Source organism: Cetorhinus maximus, chromosome 3 (genome assembly GCF_964194155.1).
Source record: "Cetorhinus maximus chromosome 3, sCetMax3.hap1.1, whole genome shotgun sequence".
NCBI lineage: Eukaryota > Metazoa > Chordata > Chondrichthyes > Lamniformes > Cetorhinidae > Cetorhinus > Cetorhinus maximus.
Genome location: NC_135881.1, coordinates 2,586,515 through 2,600,747, shown reverse-complemented (window position 1 = coordinate 2,600,747; position 14,233 = coordinate 2,586,515). Strand labels below are relative to the sequence as shown.

General features: G+C 49.8%; 1 protein-coding gene across 2 annotated transcripts in view; it reads right to left on the bottom strand.

The window, feature by feature from the left end:
• Positions 1-13,119, bottom strand: part of LOC144674656 (flap endonuclease 1-like) — a 56,963-nt gene extending 43,844 nt beyond the window's left edge. For both annotated transcript variants that reach the window (XM_078535912.1, XM_078535913.1), the window contains exons 1-2: positions 13,040-13,119; positions 9,509-9,611 (exon numbers count right to left, since the gene is read on the bottom strand). In XM_078535912.1, the coding sequence (XP_078392038.1) occupies positions 9,509-9,611; positions 13,040-13,116 (180 nt within the window). In that variant the 5' untranslated portion in view covers positions 13,117-13,119. The remainder of the gene's footprint in view (positions 1-9,508; positions 9,612-13,039) is intronic.
• Between the last annotated feature and the right edge of the window lie 1,114 nt (positions 13,120-14,233).

Genomic DNA, 14,233 nt, shown 5'->3' with positions numbered 1-14,233 from the left:
ATTCCGATGACCCTCAAAGGGATGAGGAAGAGGAGGAGGCCTCCAATGGCAGAGCAGCTGGGAGGCGTGGTCACACAGCCAGGGCTGACCCTGGGCAGGAGGAGGGGGTCATCACCAGACCGGTCCTTGTGAGAAATAGATTCCCATACGGTCCTCCCATATTACAACTGCCATCGGCCGGTCCCTGGTGACACATTCCCGCCTAAAGAGCCATGTGTACATCGACTCCTCAAGTACCCAGGGCCACCCCCCCCACACAACAGAGAGAATCAACATTCAGGAGTTTGACTGAGTTACATTGAAATGGCTGAAACCTGGAACCTACACCATTGCAAACAGGGGCTTCATCGTATCACAAACAGGCCTGGTTAAAAAAACCCCTCACAACCTGCCCCCTCACATAAACACCAATACCTCAAAATGAGGTGCCAAAGCTGCCATCTTGTCCATAATCAAACCATGGCCACAATGCGGAGAGTGACATGGCTTTAAGGCGTTACCCCCTCTACATGCTGATAGGGTTGTATGTGCCAAATTCATGGCAGGTAAGGAATATTGCACAGGAAGAGCCCACAACTGTGCAACAAAAGTGTACAGAGTTTTTCCAGGGCTTGACAGGGGAGATGCAGGAAGGATGTTTCTCCTTGCTGGGGGGTCTAGAACCAGGGGGCACAGAATCAGAATAAGGGGCAGGTCATTTAGGGCTGAGATAAGGAGGAATTTCTTCACTCAGGGGGTGGTGAATCTTTGGAACTCTCTACCCCAGAGGCTGTGGAGGTTCAACCATTGAGTACGTTCAAGACAGAGTTCGATAGGTTTCCAGATACTAGTGACACTAAGGGGTATGGGGATAGTGTGGGGAGATGGTGTTGAGGTAGAAGATCGGCCACGATGGCATAGAATAGCGGAGAAGGCTCGGTGGGATGTGTGGTTTAATCCTGCTCCTATTTCTCATGTTCTGTAGTTTATAAACAGACACCGAGTCACCTATGAGTGTTTGTAAATATATTAAAGAGCTACCTGAATGTGCTAAATACAGTGTGGGAAGTGGGGAGGCCATTAGTGCTCGAGGTGAGATGGTGCCCGTCACTCTTGCTAACTCCGACAGAGTGCCCCCACCCTGCCCTCCCCCTCGGGTTGCCTCGGAGGAGGTGGAGGCAGGCTCTGAGCGGCAATGTGGAGTGTGGTGGTTAGCCTTGCTGTGCAGGCACTCGCTGGGGGCCTGCCTCCTTCAGGCTGGGGGCTCTGTGTGGGCAGCCCTGGTCACTGGCACATGTGGAGCAGAGGAGGGCTCAGGGCACGGGTGGAGGGGCTGAGGAGGTGGAGGAGGGTGAGGGGGGTTTGGGGAGCACTCGGTACCTTCCCCCCCCCCTCGTCAGTCACCCCCCACCCCCCCACAGCTCAGGGCTGGCCTACAGGTGAGGCTGCTGGGCCTGCCTGCTGCTCTGCAGCGGTTGTCCAATCCAGCGACTGCTGTGCCCAACGTGTGACTGCCCTAAGGGTCCACAGCTCCTCAGTGGGCGTCAGCGCCCACACTCCGAGTGGACTGACCCAGGCTAACCTGAGGGAAACTTGCACCCTCCCCTGGCTGAGACTCTGCTCTTGCGTCAACTCCGAGACCTGCTGCTCGTGTCTCTCCCTGAGATCGGCCAATCTCTCACGGTCAGAGCTCATCCGGTCAAGCCCCCGGGGACAATGTGGAGCTCATGTCGGTGATGGACCCCTCCATTTGCAGTCCAAGAGCTCTCACTGCCTCAGGGAACTCTGCCAGATGTCCACACATCCGCTCCTGACTGGACAACCACTGTGACCCGAATGGTGACTCCTGAGGCTCCACAATCCTGCCCAGAGGGGCATCATCGTGCCTTTCCTCCCCCGACTGTGAGAGGGGGGGTGGGAGGGGGTTGTGCACAGACGTCTCTGACTCTGACACCTCCTCTGTGCCACCCTGTGCCATCGACTCTACCTGCGTGCTACATCCCTCCGATGTGCTGCCATTTGAGTTAGCGGAGTGTGGACCAGTCGGGTGTGACACCCCCTCCTCGGACACCTCTTCCTCCTCTTGGTGCCCGAGGGGTGATCTGGGCCTGGGGGCAGGGGTGGGTGAGCAGAGCTGGGGCCTGTGTGAGACACAGAAGGAGTTATATTGGTGCGGCTTTTCTGATTGTGAAAGTACGCTCTGATAAACATCCCTGCCTCTAACCGTCCTTCCACTCCCTCTCATGCCAACATCCCATCCTGCTCAGTGAACTGACATCATGACCCCCACCATTACCACCCAGTGCCAAGGTGGTTTCAACACCAGCCACCGGCAATTCACCAACTCACAGCTGCTCCCACATCCCGGTAATCTCCATGGGCGTCTGTTCAACCGAGCGAGTGGTTCTCAGCCCAGCTGGCCCACTCCAGTCTGGGTCATCTCCATGGCGTTCATCACCTTTTTCAACTGGGAACGACAATAGCACAGAATCACAGGATTTTAATGGCACAGAAAGAGGCCATTCAGCCCATTGTGTCTGTACCGGCTCTCCAAATGAGCATTATGACCTAGTGCCATTGCCCTGCCTTTTCCCCGTACCCCTGCACATTGTTTCTATTCAAATAATCATCTAATGCCCTCTTGAATGCCTCGATTGAACCTGCCTCCACCACACTTCCAGGCAGCGCATTCCAGACCTGAACCACTCGTTGTGTGAAAAAGCTTTTTCTCATGTCACATTTGCTTCTTTTGCAAATCACTTTAAATCTGTGCCCTCTCGTTCTTGATCCTTTTACGAGTGGGAACAGCTTCTCCCTATCTACTCTGTCCAGCCCCCTCATGATTTTGAACATCTCTATCAAATCTCCTCTCAGCCGCCTTCTCTCCAAGGAGAACAGTCCCAACCTCTCCAATCTATAACAAAAACAGAATTACCTGGAAAAACTCAGCAGGTCTGGCAGCATCGGTGGAGAAGAAAAGAGTTGACGTTTCGGGTCCACACGACCCTTCAACAGAACTGAGTGTAGTTAGGAGAGGGGTGAAATATAAGCTGGTTTAAGGTGGGGGTGGGGGGTGGGGGGAGAGAGAAGTTGAGGGTGGGGTGGTTGTGGGGACAAGCAAGCAGTGATAGGAGCAGATAATCAAAAGATGTCACAGACAAAAGGAACAAAGACGTGTAAAAGGTGGTGATATTATCTAAGAGAATGTGCTAATTAAGAATGGATGGCAGGACACTCAAGGTACAGCTCTAGTGGGGGTGGTGTGGAAAGACTGACAGGGTATTACAGCTATAGATTTAAAAATAATGGAAATAGTCCAATCTTTCCTCATAACTGAAGTTTCTCATCGCTGGAACCATTCCTGTAAACCTCTTCTGCACTCTCTCCCATGTGTTCACATCCTTCCTATAATGTGGTGCCCAGAACTGTACACAATACTCCAGCTGAGATCTAACCAGTGTCTTATTTCAATTCAGCATAGCCTCCTTGCTCTTGTACTCTATGACCCTAATAATAAAGCCCAGGATACTATCTGCTTTATTAACTGCGCTCTCCACCTGTCCTGCCACCTTCAATGATCTATGCACATATACACCCAGGTCTTTCTGCTCCTGCACCCCCTTCAAAATTTCACCCCTTATTTTATATTGTCTGTCCATGTTCTTCCTACCAAAATGCATCACCTCACACTTCACCGCATTGAACTTCATCTGCCACCTATCTGCCCACTCCACCAACTTGTCTATGTCCTGTTGAAGTTCTACACCATCCTCCTCACAGTTCACAACACTCCCAAGCTTCGTATCATCCACAAACTTTGAAATTGTCCCCTGCACACCAAGATCTAGATCATTAATATATATCAGGAAAAGCAAGGGTCCCAATACCGACCCCTGGGGAACTCCACGACAAACCTTCCTCCAGCCCAAAAAATATCCATTGATCATTACTATCTGCTTCCTATTTTTCAGCCAATTTTGTATCCGCGTTGCTAATGTCCCTTTTATTCCATGAGCAATAACTTTTCTCACAAGTCTGTTGTGTGGCACTGTGTCAAATGCCTTTTGAAAGTCCATGTGCACCACATCAACAGCATTACCCTCATCGACCTTTTCTGTTACCTCTTCAAAAAACTCCAGCAAGTTAGTTAAACATGATTTCCCCTTTAGATATCCAGGCTGGATCTTCCTTATCAACCCATATTTTGCCATGTGACGACTGATTCTATCCTGAATAACTGTTTCTAGAATGTTGATGAAGTTAAACTGACTGGTCTGTCATTGCTGGGCTTATCCTTATTAATATGCGTTTTCACCTCCCCTCTGAACCTTCTGCATTCCTCTTGGTTCTCAGTTGTATTTCCTACCTGACACCTGTCATAAGCGTGCTTTTTCTTCTTTGTATTAATTTCTACCTCCTGTGCCAGGTCGTGGTGGGGAGACGATGCCATCTTCATGGCTGTGTCTTGTGAACCCACTTTGAATGGGCAGCAACACAGACAGTTCTCCCAGAGGGGAAGCCCATGATGGGCCGTCTGTTCCAGGCTCAGTTAACAGTTGGACATTTAGAGCTTAGACACTCACCTGACATCTCAACGACGTCTCCTTTAAGGCTCATCATTGATGGTCAACCTCTAAAATCGGCCTTTCAGAAGGCCCGCTTTTTACCTGCACCTGAGTCACCCAATTCAGGCCAGACCACCACCCTGCACCCCCCTGGCATCTTACTGCTTCCGGGGTCGCCCACCCTGCCTTCTATTATAGCCCACCCATCGCCCCCTCCCCCCCGCTCCCCCCACCCCCGCCACCCCCACCCCCACCCCCTAGACCGGAAATCTGAAGCTCAGGCTGCCATTTTTGGAGGTCAGGTTCATGGAGCTGGGAATTCTACCGACTCTGAGCACCCAACACGTGGGTGAAAATCCAGGCCTGGGTGTGAGTTCACACACAACTCACGATTCATACTCCTGGGGTGGCTTTCTAGGCTGCTTCATAATCTCCTTTGTGTGAACTGCACCTGCCCAGGGAAGAAGGTCATTAGTGAACTAGGCGTTTTTTTTTAGGCATTAACCCAGGCTCTCTCACCTGTAACCCGTACGTGCTGTCCCTACCCTGGTAACACTATCACCTTTGACACACAGGGTCATGGATTTGTCTTCCACTCACACACACACACACGCAGTCTCACTCCCGCTCCAGTTCTATGCCACCAAGTTCTGGTCTCTCCCACAAGAGGAAACATCCTGTCAGTACCCAGTCTATCCAGTCCCCTCAGGATCTTCTATGTTTCTGTAAGATCACCTCTCATTCTTCTAAACTCCAATGGATACAGGCCCAACCTGTCCAACCTTTCCTCATAAGATAATCCCCACCCCCCCCACCCCCAACCCCCGCCACCACCATCCCAGGTATCAGCCGAGTGAACCTTCTTTCTTAAGTAAGGAACCCAACAGCGTACACTGTACTCTAGATGTGGTCTCAATGCCCTGTACAGCTGAAGCAAAACATCTTACTTTTATATTCCATTCCTCTTGCAATAACCAATAATATTCCATTTTCCTTCCTAATCACTTGCTGCACCTGCAGACTAACCTTTCCTGATCCATGTACCAGGACACCCAGATCCCTCTGTACCGCAGAGTTCTGCGATCTTTCTCCAGTTTAATCATTTGCTGCTTTTCCATTCTTCCTGCCAAAGTGGGCAAGTTCCCATTTTCCCACATTATTCTCCATCTGCCAAATTTCTGCCCACTCACTAATCCTGTCTATCTATCTTTGCAGACTCTTTATGTCCTCTCAACAATTTGCTCTCCTACCAGTCTTTGTGTCATCAACAAATTTAGCCACTGTTCCTTCAATCCCTTCATCCAAATCATTGATATAGATTGTAAATATCTGAGGCCCCAGCACTGACCCCTACATTACAGCTGAACACTACATCACAGCAGTGCGTAGAGTTCACAAGTTCTTCACTGACTGGTGAGCACTATGGGACATCCTCAGCTGATGGAAGGCATTATAGAAAATTTCGATGCGAATTTCTCTTCATCGTTTCGAATGATAATCCAACACCATTTGGTGCAGATCACAGGTGACTAGATTCACAGACTCACACAGTGCAGAAGAGGCCCTTCGGCCCATCGAGTCTGCACCAACACGTGAGAAACACCTAACCTACCTACCTAATCCCATTTACCAGCACTTGGCCCATAGCCTTGAATGTTATGATGTGCCAAGTGCTCATCCAGGTACTTTTTAAAGGACGTGAGGCAACCCGCCTCCACCACCCTCCCAGGCAGTGCATTCCAGACCGTCACCACCCTCTGGGTAAAAAGGTTTTTCCTCACATTCCCCCTAAACCTCCTGCCCCTCACCTTGAACTTATGCCCCCTTGTGACTGACCCTTCAACTAAGGGGAACAGCTGCTCCCTATCCACCCTGTCCATGCCCCTCATAATCTTGTACATCTCGATCAGGTCGCCCCTCAGTCTTCTCTGCTCCAACAAAAACAACCCAAGTCTATCCAACCACTCTTCATAACTTAAATGTTTCATCCCAGGCAACATCCTGGTGAATCTCCTCTGCACCCCCACCAGTGCAATCACATCCTTCCTATAATGTGGCGACCAGAACTGCACACGGTACTCCAGCTGTGGCCTCACCAAGGTTCTATACAACTCCAACATGATCTCCCTACTTTTGTAGTCTATGCCTCGATTGATAAAGGCAAGTGTCCCATATGCCTTTTTCACCACCCCACTAACATGTCCCTCTGCCTTCAGAGATCTATGGACACACATGCCAAGGTCCCTTTGTTCCTCAGAACTTCCTAGTGTCATGCCGTTCATTGAATACTTCCTTGTCAAATTACTCCTTCCAAAGTGTATCACCTTACACTTTTCAGGGTTAAATTCCATCTGCCACTTATCTGCCCATTTGACCATCCCTTCTATATCTTCCTGTAGCCCAAGACACTCAACCTCACTGTTAACTACCCGGTCAATCTTTGTGTCATCCACAAACTTACTAATCCTACCCCCCACATAGTCATCTATGTCGTTTATATAAATGACAAATAATAGGGGACCGAGCACAGATCCCTGTGGTACGCCACTGGACACTGGCTTCCAGTCACTAAAGCATCCTTCTGTCATCACCCTCTGTCTCCTACAACTAAACCAATTTTGAATCCACTTTATCAAATTACCCTGTATCCCATGTGCATTTGCTTTCTTTATAAGTCTCCCATGTGGAACCTTGTCAAAGGCTTTGCTGAAATCCATATAAACTACATCAATTGCACTACCCTCATCTACACACCTGGTCACCTCCTCAAAAAATTCAATCAAATTTGTTAGGCATGACCTCCCTCTGACAAAGCCATGTTGACTATCCCTGATCAAACCTTGCCTCTCCAAGTGGAGATAGATTCTCTCCTTCTGAATTTTCTCCAATAGTTTCCCTACCACTGATGTGAGACTCACTGGCCTGTAGTTCCCTGGCTTATCTCTACAACCCTTCTTAAATAGCGGAACCAAATTAGCTGTTCTACAGTCCTCTGGCACCTCCCCCGTGGCCAGAGAGGAATTAAAAGTTTGGGTCAGAGCCCCTGCGATCTCCGCCCTTGCCTCCCTCAGCAGTCTGGGACACAAATCATCTGGACCTGGAGATTTGTCCACTTTTAAGCCTGCCAACACCTCCAATACCTTGTCACTCCCTATATCAATTTGCTCAAGAACCTCGCAGTCTCTCTTCCCGAGTTCCACACCTTCATCCTCATTCTCTTGAGTGAAGACGGATGTGAAGTATTCATTCAACACTCTAGCGATGTCCTCTGGCTCCACCCATAGATTGTCCCCTTGGTCCCTAATGGGCCCTACTCTTTCCCTGGTTATCCTCTTCCCATTGATATACTTATAGAATATCTTGGGATTTTCCCTACTTTTACCAGCCAGAGCTTTCTCATATCCCCTCTTTGATCTCCTCATTGCTTTCTTAAGCTCCACCCTGCACTTTCTGTACTCCACTAATGCCTCTGCTGATTTGCTTCCCTTGTACCTGCTAAAAACCTCTCTTTTCCTTCTCATCGTATCCTGAATATCTCTAGTCATCCCTGGTTCTCTGGGCTTGTTACTCCTTCCTATCACCCTAGGGGGAACATGTTGAGTCTGTACCTTCCCCATTTCCTGTTTGAACACCCCCCACTGCTCCTCTGTAGATTTCCCCACAAGTAGCTGTTCCCAGTCTACCTTGGCCAGATCCTGCCTTATTTTACTAAAATCCGCTCTCCCCTAATCCAAAACATTTTTTTGCAACTTGTCTATTTCTTTGTCCATAACATATTTAAACTGTACCATGTTGTGGTCACTATTGCTAAAATGCTCCCTCACCACCACCTCAGCCACCTGTCCGGCTTTCCGTGCTGTTGCGATTACCTGCTCCAGGGGGAAGTTCAACAAAGGTTCATGAGACTGGTTCCTGGGATGAGGACCGGTTGAGTGGACCAGGCCTGCATTCTCTGGAGTTTAAGAATGAGAGGTGATCTCACCGAAATATTCTTGAGGGGCTTGAGAAGGTGGATGCTGAGAGATTGTTTCTGCTGGTCAGGGAAAAGATCTACACAGTCTCAGGATAAGGGGCCGGTCATTCAGGACTGGGATGAGGAGAAATTACTTCGCTCACAGGGTTGTGAATCTTTGGAATTCTCTACCCCAGAGGGTTGTGGATGCTCAGTTCCTGGCTACATTCAAGTCAGAGATTGATAGATTTTTGAGTCCTAAGGGAATTAAGAGAAATGGGGATAGTGCGGGAAGCGGGAATTGAGGTAGAAGATTGGGCATGACCATATCGAATGGGAGAGCAGTCTCAAAGGGGCCGAGTGGCCTACTGTTGCACCTATTTCCCTTGTTTGCATTGGAATTTGAACCCATGACCTTGTCTGGTAACCACCACAGCAGCAGCAGAGCTGTAATTGTCAGTGCAAAATACTGATACACAAAACTATCTCTATCATTCATTCCTGGGATGTGGGCATCACTGGCTGGGCCAGCATTTATTACCCATCCCTAATTGCCCTTGTTCAGAGGGCATTGCTGTGGGTCTGGAGTCACATGTAGGCCAGACCAGGTAAGGACGGTAATTTCCTTCCCTAAAGGACATTAGTGAACCAGATGGGTTTTTACAACAATCGGCAATGGTTTCATGGTCATCATTAGACTTTTAATTCCAGATTTTTATTGAATTGAAATTCCACCATTTGCCCTGGCGGGATTCGAACCCGGATCCCCAGAGCATTACCCTGGGTCTCTGGATTACCAGCCCAGTGACAATACATCTATGCCACAGGGCCCAAATCATCAGAAAAGGAGGTGATGTTTCAGGACTGAAAATGCACAAGTCTAAGATTTCTACACTTTTGTGGCACATTCCCACCCAGCGCTTCAGCCAGTGGGGATTATCTCACTGTTTATGTGAGGATCAGCTTGGCAGTTGTGACAAAGAGTGTCTAAACTGGAGACAATGATACTGACCACTCGAAACTTCATTCTTGGGGCTGGTCCATCGAACACAAATACAGGCTTGATCCCCTTCTCCAGGAGACTGGCAGTTCGGTAAAATACTCCAATCACCTGGCTGCAAAAACACAACACTGACACATCAGAAACTGTGATAAACCTACACTGTCCCCATCAAACACTCCCAGGGCAGGTACAGCACGGGGTTAGATACAGAGTAAAGCTCCCTCTATACTGTCCCCATCAAACACTCCCAGGACAGGTACAGCACAGGGTTAGATACAGAGTAAAGCTCCCTCTATACTGTCCCCATCAAACACTCCCAGGACAGGTACAGCACGGGGTTAGATACAGAGTAAAGCTCCCTCTACACTGTCCCCATCAAACACTCCCAGGACAGGTACAGCACGGGGTTAGATACAGAGTAAAGCTCCCTCTACACTGTCCCCATCAAACACTCCCAGGACAGGTACAGCACGGGGTTAGATACAGAGTAAAGCTCCCTCTACACTGTCCCCATCAAACACTCCCAGGACAGGTACAGCACGGGGTTAGATACAGAGTAAAGCTCCCTCTACACTGACCCCATCAAACACTCCCAGGATAGGTGCAGCACGGGGTTAGATACAGAGTAAAGCTCCCTCTACACTGTCCCCATCAAACACTCCCAGGACATGTACAGCACGGGGTTAGATACAGAGTAAAACTCCCTCTACACTGTCCACATCAAACACTCCCAGGACAGGTACAGCATAGGGTTAGATACAGAGTAAAGCTCCCTCTACACTGTCCCCATCAAACACTCCCAGGACAGGTACAGCACAGGGTTAGATACAGAGTAAAGCTCCCTCTATACTGTCCCCATCAAACACTCCCAGGACAGGTACAGCACGGGGTTAGATACAGGGTAAAGCTCCCTCTACACCGTCCCCATCAAACACTCCCAGGACAGGTACAGCACAGGGTTAGATACAGAGTAAAGCTCCCTCTACACTGTCCCCATCAAACACTCCCAGGACAGGTACAGCACAGGGTTAGATACAGAGTAAAGCTCCCTCTACACTGTCCCCATCAAACACTCCCAGGACAGGTACAGCACAGGGTTAGATACAGAGTAAAGCTCCCTCTACACTGACCCCATCAAACACTCCCAGGACAGGTACAGCACGGGGTTAGATACAGAGTAAAGCTCCCTCTATACTGTCCCCATCAAACACTCCCAGGACAGGTACAGCACAGGGTTAGATACAGAGTAAAGCTCCCTCTACACTGACCCCATCAAACACTCCCAGGACAGGTACAGCACGGGGTTAGATACAGAGTAAAGCTCCCTCTACACTGTCCCCATCAAACACTCCCAGGACAGGTACAGCACGGGGTTAGATACAGAGTAAAGCTCCCTCTACACTGTCCCCATCAAACACTCCCAGGACAGGTACAGCACGGGGTTAGATACAGAGTAAAGCTCCCTCTACACTGACCCCATCAAACACTCCCAGGATAGGTGCAGCACGGGGTTAGATACAGAGTAAAGCTCCCTCTACACTGTCCCCATCAAACACTCCCAGGACATGTACAGCACGGGGTTAGATACAGAGTAAAACTCCCTCTACACTGTCCACATCAAACACTCCCAGGACAGGTACAGCATAGGGTTAGATACAGAGTAAAGCTCCCTCTACACTGTCCCCATCAAACACTCCCAGGACAGGTACAGCACAGGGTTAGATACAGAGTAAAGCTCCCTCTATACTGTCCCCATCAAACACTCCCAGGACAGGTACAGCACGGGGTTAGATACAGGGTAAAGCTCCCCCTACACTGTCCCCATCAAACACTCCCAGGACAGGTACAGCACGGGTTAGATACAGAGCAAAGATCCCTCTACACTGTCCCCATCAAACACTCCCAGGACAGGTACAGCACAGGGTTAGATACAGAGTAAAGCTCCCTCTATACTGTCCCCATCAAACACTCCCAGGACAGGTACAGCATGGGGTTAGATACAGGGTAAAGCTCCCTCTACACTGTCCCCATCAAACACTCCCAGGACAGGTACAGCACGGGTTAGATACAGAGCAAAGCTCCCTCTACACTGTCCCCATCAAACACTCCCGGGACAGGTACAGCACGGGGTTAGATACAGAGTAAAGCTCCCTCTATACTGTCCCCATCAAACACTCCCAGGACAGGTACAGCACGGGGTTAGATACAGAGTAAAGGGGTGCGTTTGGCTCACTGGTTCCTTGGCAGGGTAGTTCTGGAACACCCTGACATGCCTTCCATTTAATAGCAGGAAAACATGACATCCTCTTGAACAGCCCCTTCCAAACCTGCGACCTCCACCACTGACGCACAGTGACAGCAGTGTGTGTACCATCTACAAGATGCACTGCAGGAACTCGCCAAGGCTCCTTTGACAGCAACTTCCAAACCCACGACCACCATCATCTAGAAGGACAAGGGCAGCAGATAGATGGGAACACCACAACCTGGAAGTTCCCCTCCAAGTCACTCACCATCCTGACTTGGAAATATATCGCCGTTCCTTCACTGTCGCTGGGTCAAAATCCTGGAACTCCCTGCCTAACAGCACTGTGGGTGTACCTACACCACACGGACTGCAGCGGTTCAAGAAGGCAGCTCACCCACCACCTTCTCAAGGGCAATTAGGGATGGGCAATAAATGCTGGCCCAGCCAGCAATACCCATAATTTCAGAGTGAATTAAGAGAAAATATGTTAATCCAGTTGCTTCTGAAGAACAACGTTAACAATAAGAATTAGCCAAGCATTCACACACAGCTGGGAGAGGGGAGGGAGGGGGATGGTGCCTGAGGGGGGTTGGGGGGAATCTACTGTAATGTTTCTTTGGGGAGAGAAGCCCCCACTTGTGTCAGCAGCAAACCTCAGGTGGCCCCCCCACCCCAGACTCCTGCATCTCACAGAATCACACAGTGCCAAAGAGGCCCTTCGGCCCATCGAGTCTACACCGACACGTGAGAAACACCTGACCTACCTACCCTAACCCTATTGACCAGCACTTGGCCCATAGCCTTGAATGTTATGACGTGCCAAGTGCTCATCCAGGTACTTTTTAAAGGATGTGAGGCAACCCGCCTCCACCACCCTCCCAGGCAGTGCATTCCAGACCGTCACCACCCTCTGGGTAAAAAGTTTTCTCCTCACATCCCCCCTTAAATCTCCCCTTAAGTTTCCTCCTTTGCTTCTTCCGAACGTGTCAGTTCAGGGAATTCGCGATGGAAAAACCCCATTGTTGCAGCTGGGGACAAAGAAAAACAGTCAAACGAAGCCTGAACCAGAGCTCTACAGGCAACGGAAACAGGAAGGGAAACCAAGCGGCCAAGGGTGGCTGGACACGTGGATTACCATTCACACCAAGTCTACTCATGGGGCAACTGGGAATGCCCCCCACCTCAGCCTGACGAAGGCTGCCCCTGTTTCGGAGCTGGGAAAGCCCCCGGTGCTTTTACTGGTTCGAGCGGGGGAGGGGGGGTCTGCTTGATGTCATGAATGGAACACCCACCTCAAGTGCTGCAGGTAGCGTTTGTCAGGGCGAGCTGTGCGGAACTGATTCATCACAACAGCAGCATCGAGCGCCATCACCTTCCCTAGGGATTCAACCAGAAACAACGCGCGTCACCTCAGTTACAGGGTTACTGCTCTGCTAATGAACAGAGGAAAGGAGTTCGAATCCCAGCGTGGGACTGAAGGGCTGGTCCCAGTGAGTGTGGCCACGAGGCTGCCAAATTGCTGCCTTATCACAGGCATTTTAATCCTACACAAAGTGTATGTCCTGCTCCTAATCCTATCGGCACTACACACATTGTCCCAAATACCACAAACTATCATCAGCTGATTATGATTCTAAACAAAACTCTAACCCCTCACTGTAACTCTAACCCTCATCAATCCTGTACCTGTAGCTCTGCAGGCAGCAACCCCACCTCTGAATCACAAGGGTCCGGGTCCAAGCCCCACCCAGCACAAATATCCTGTACAGTACTGAGGGACTGCTGCAGTGTCAGAAGGGCTGTCTTTTGTGTGAGATGTTAAACGGAGGGCTCAGATTATCTGGTCATCATCACATTGCTGTTTGTGGGAGCTTGCTGTGCGCAAATTGGTTGCTGCGTTTTCTTTATTTAAATTAATTTACGGGATGTGGGCTTCGCTGGCTGGGTGGGGGCATTTATTGCCCATCCCTAGTTGCCCCTTGAGAAGGTGGTGGTGAGCTGCCTTCTTGAACCGCTGCAGTCCATGTGGTGTAGGTACACCCACAGTGCTGTTAGGGAGGGAGTTCCAGGATTTTGACCCAGCGACAGTGAAGGAACGGCGATATATTTCCAAGTCAGGATGGTGAGTGACTTGGAGGGGAACTTCCAGGTGGTGGTGTTCCCATCTATCTGCTGCCCTTGTCCTTCTAGATGGTAGTGGACGTGGGTTTGGAAGGTGCTGTATAAGGAGCCTTGGCGAATTCCACTACATTGCTACATTACAACAGTGACTACACTTCAAAGAGTGCTTCATTGGCTGTAAAGCTCTTTAAGGCATCTCTGACAATATTAAATCTGACCCTGACCCTCATTCATGAGACATGGCATCACTGGCTGGGTCAGCATTTATTGCCCATCCCTAATTGCCCTTGTTCAGGGGGCAGCTAAGAGTCAACCACATCGGAGTCACATGTAGGCCAGACCAGGTAAGGACAGCAGATTTCCTT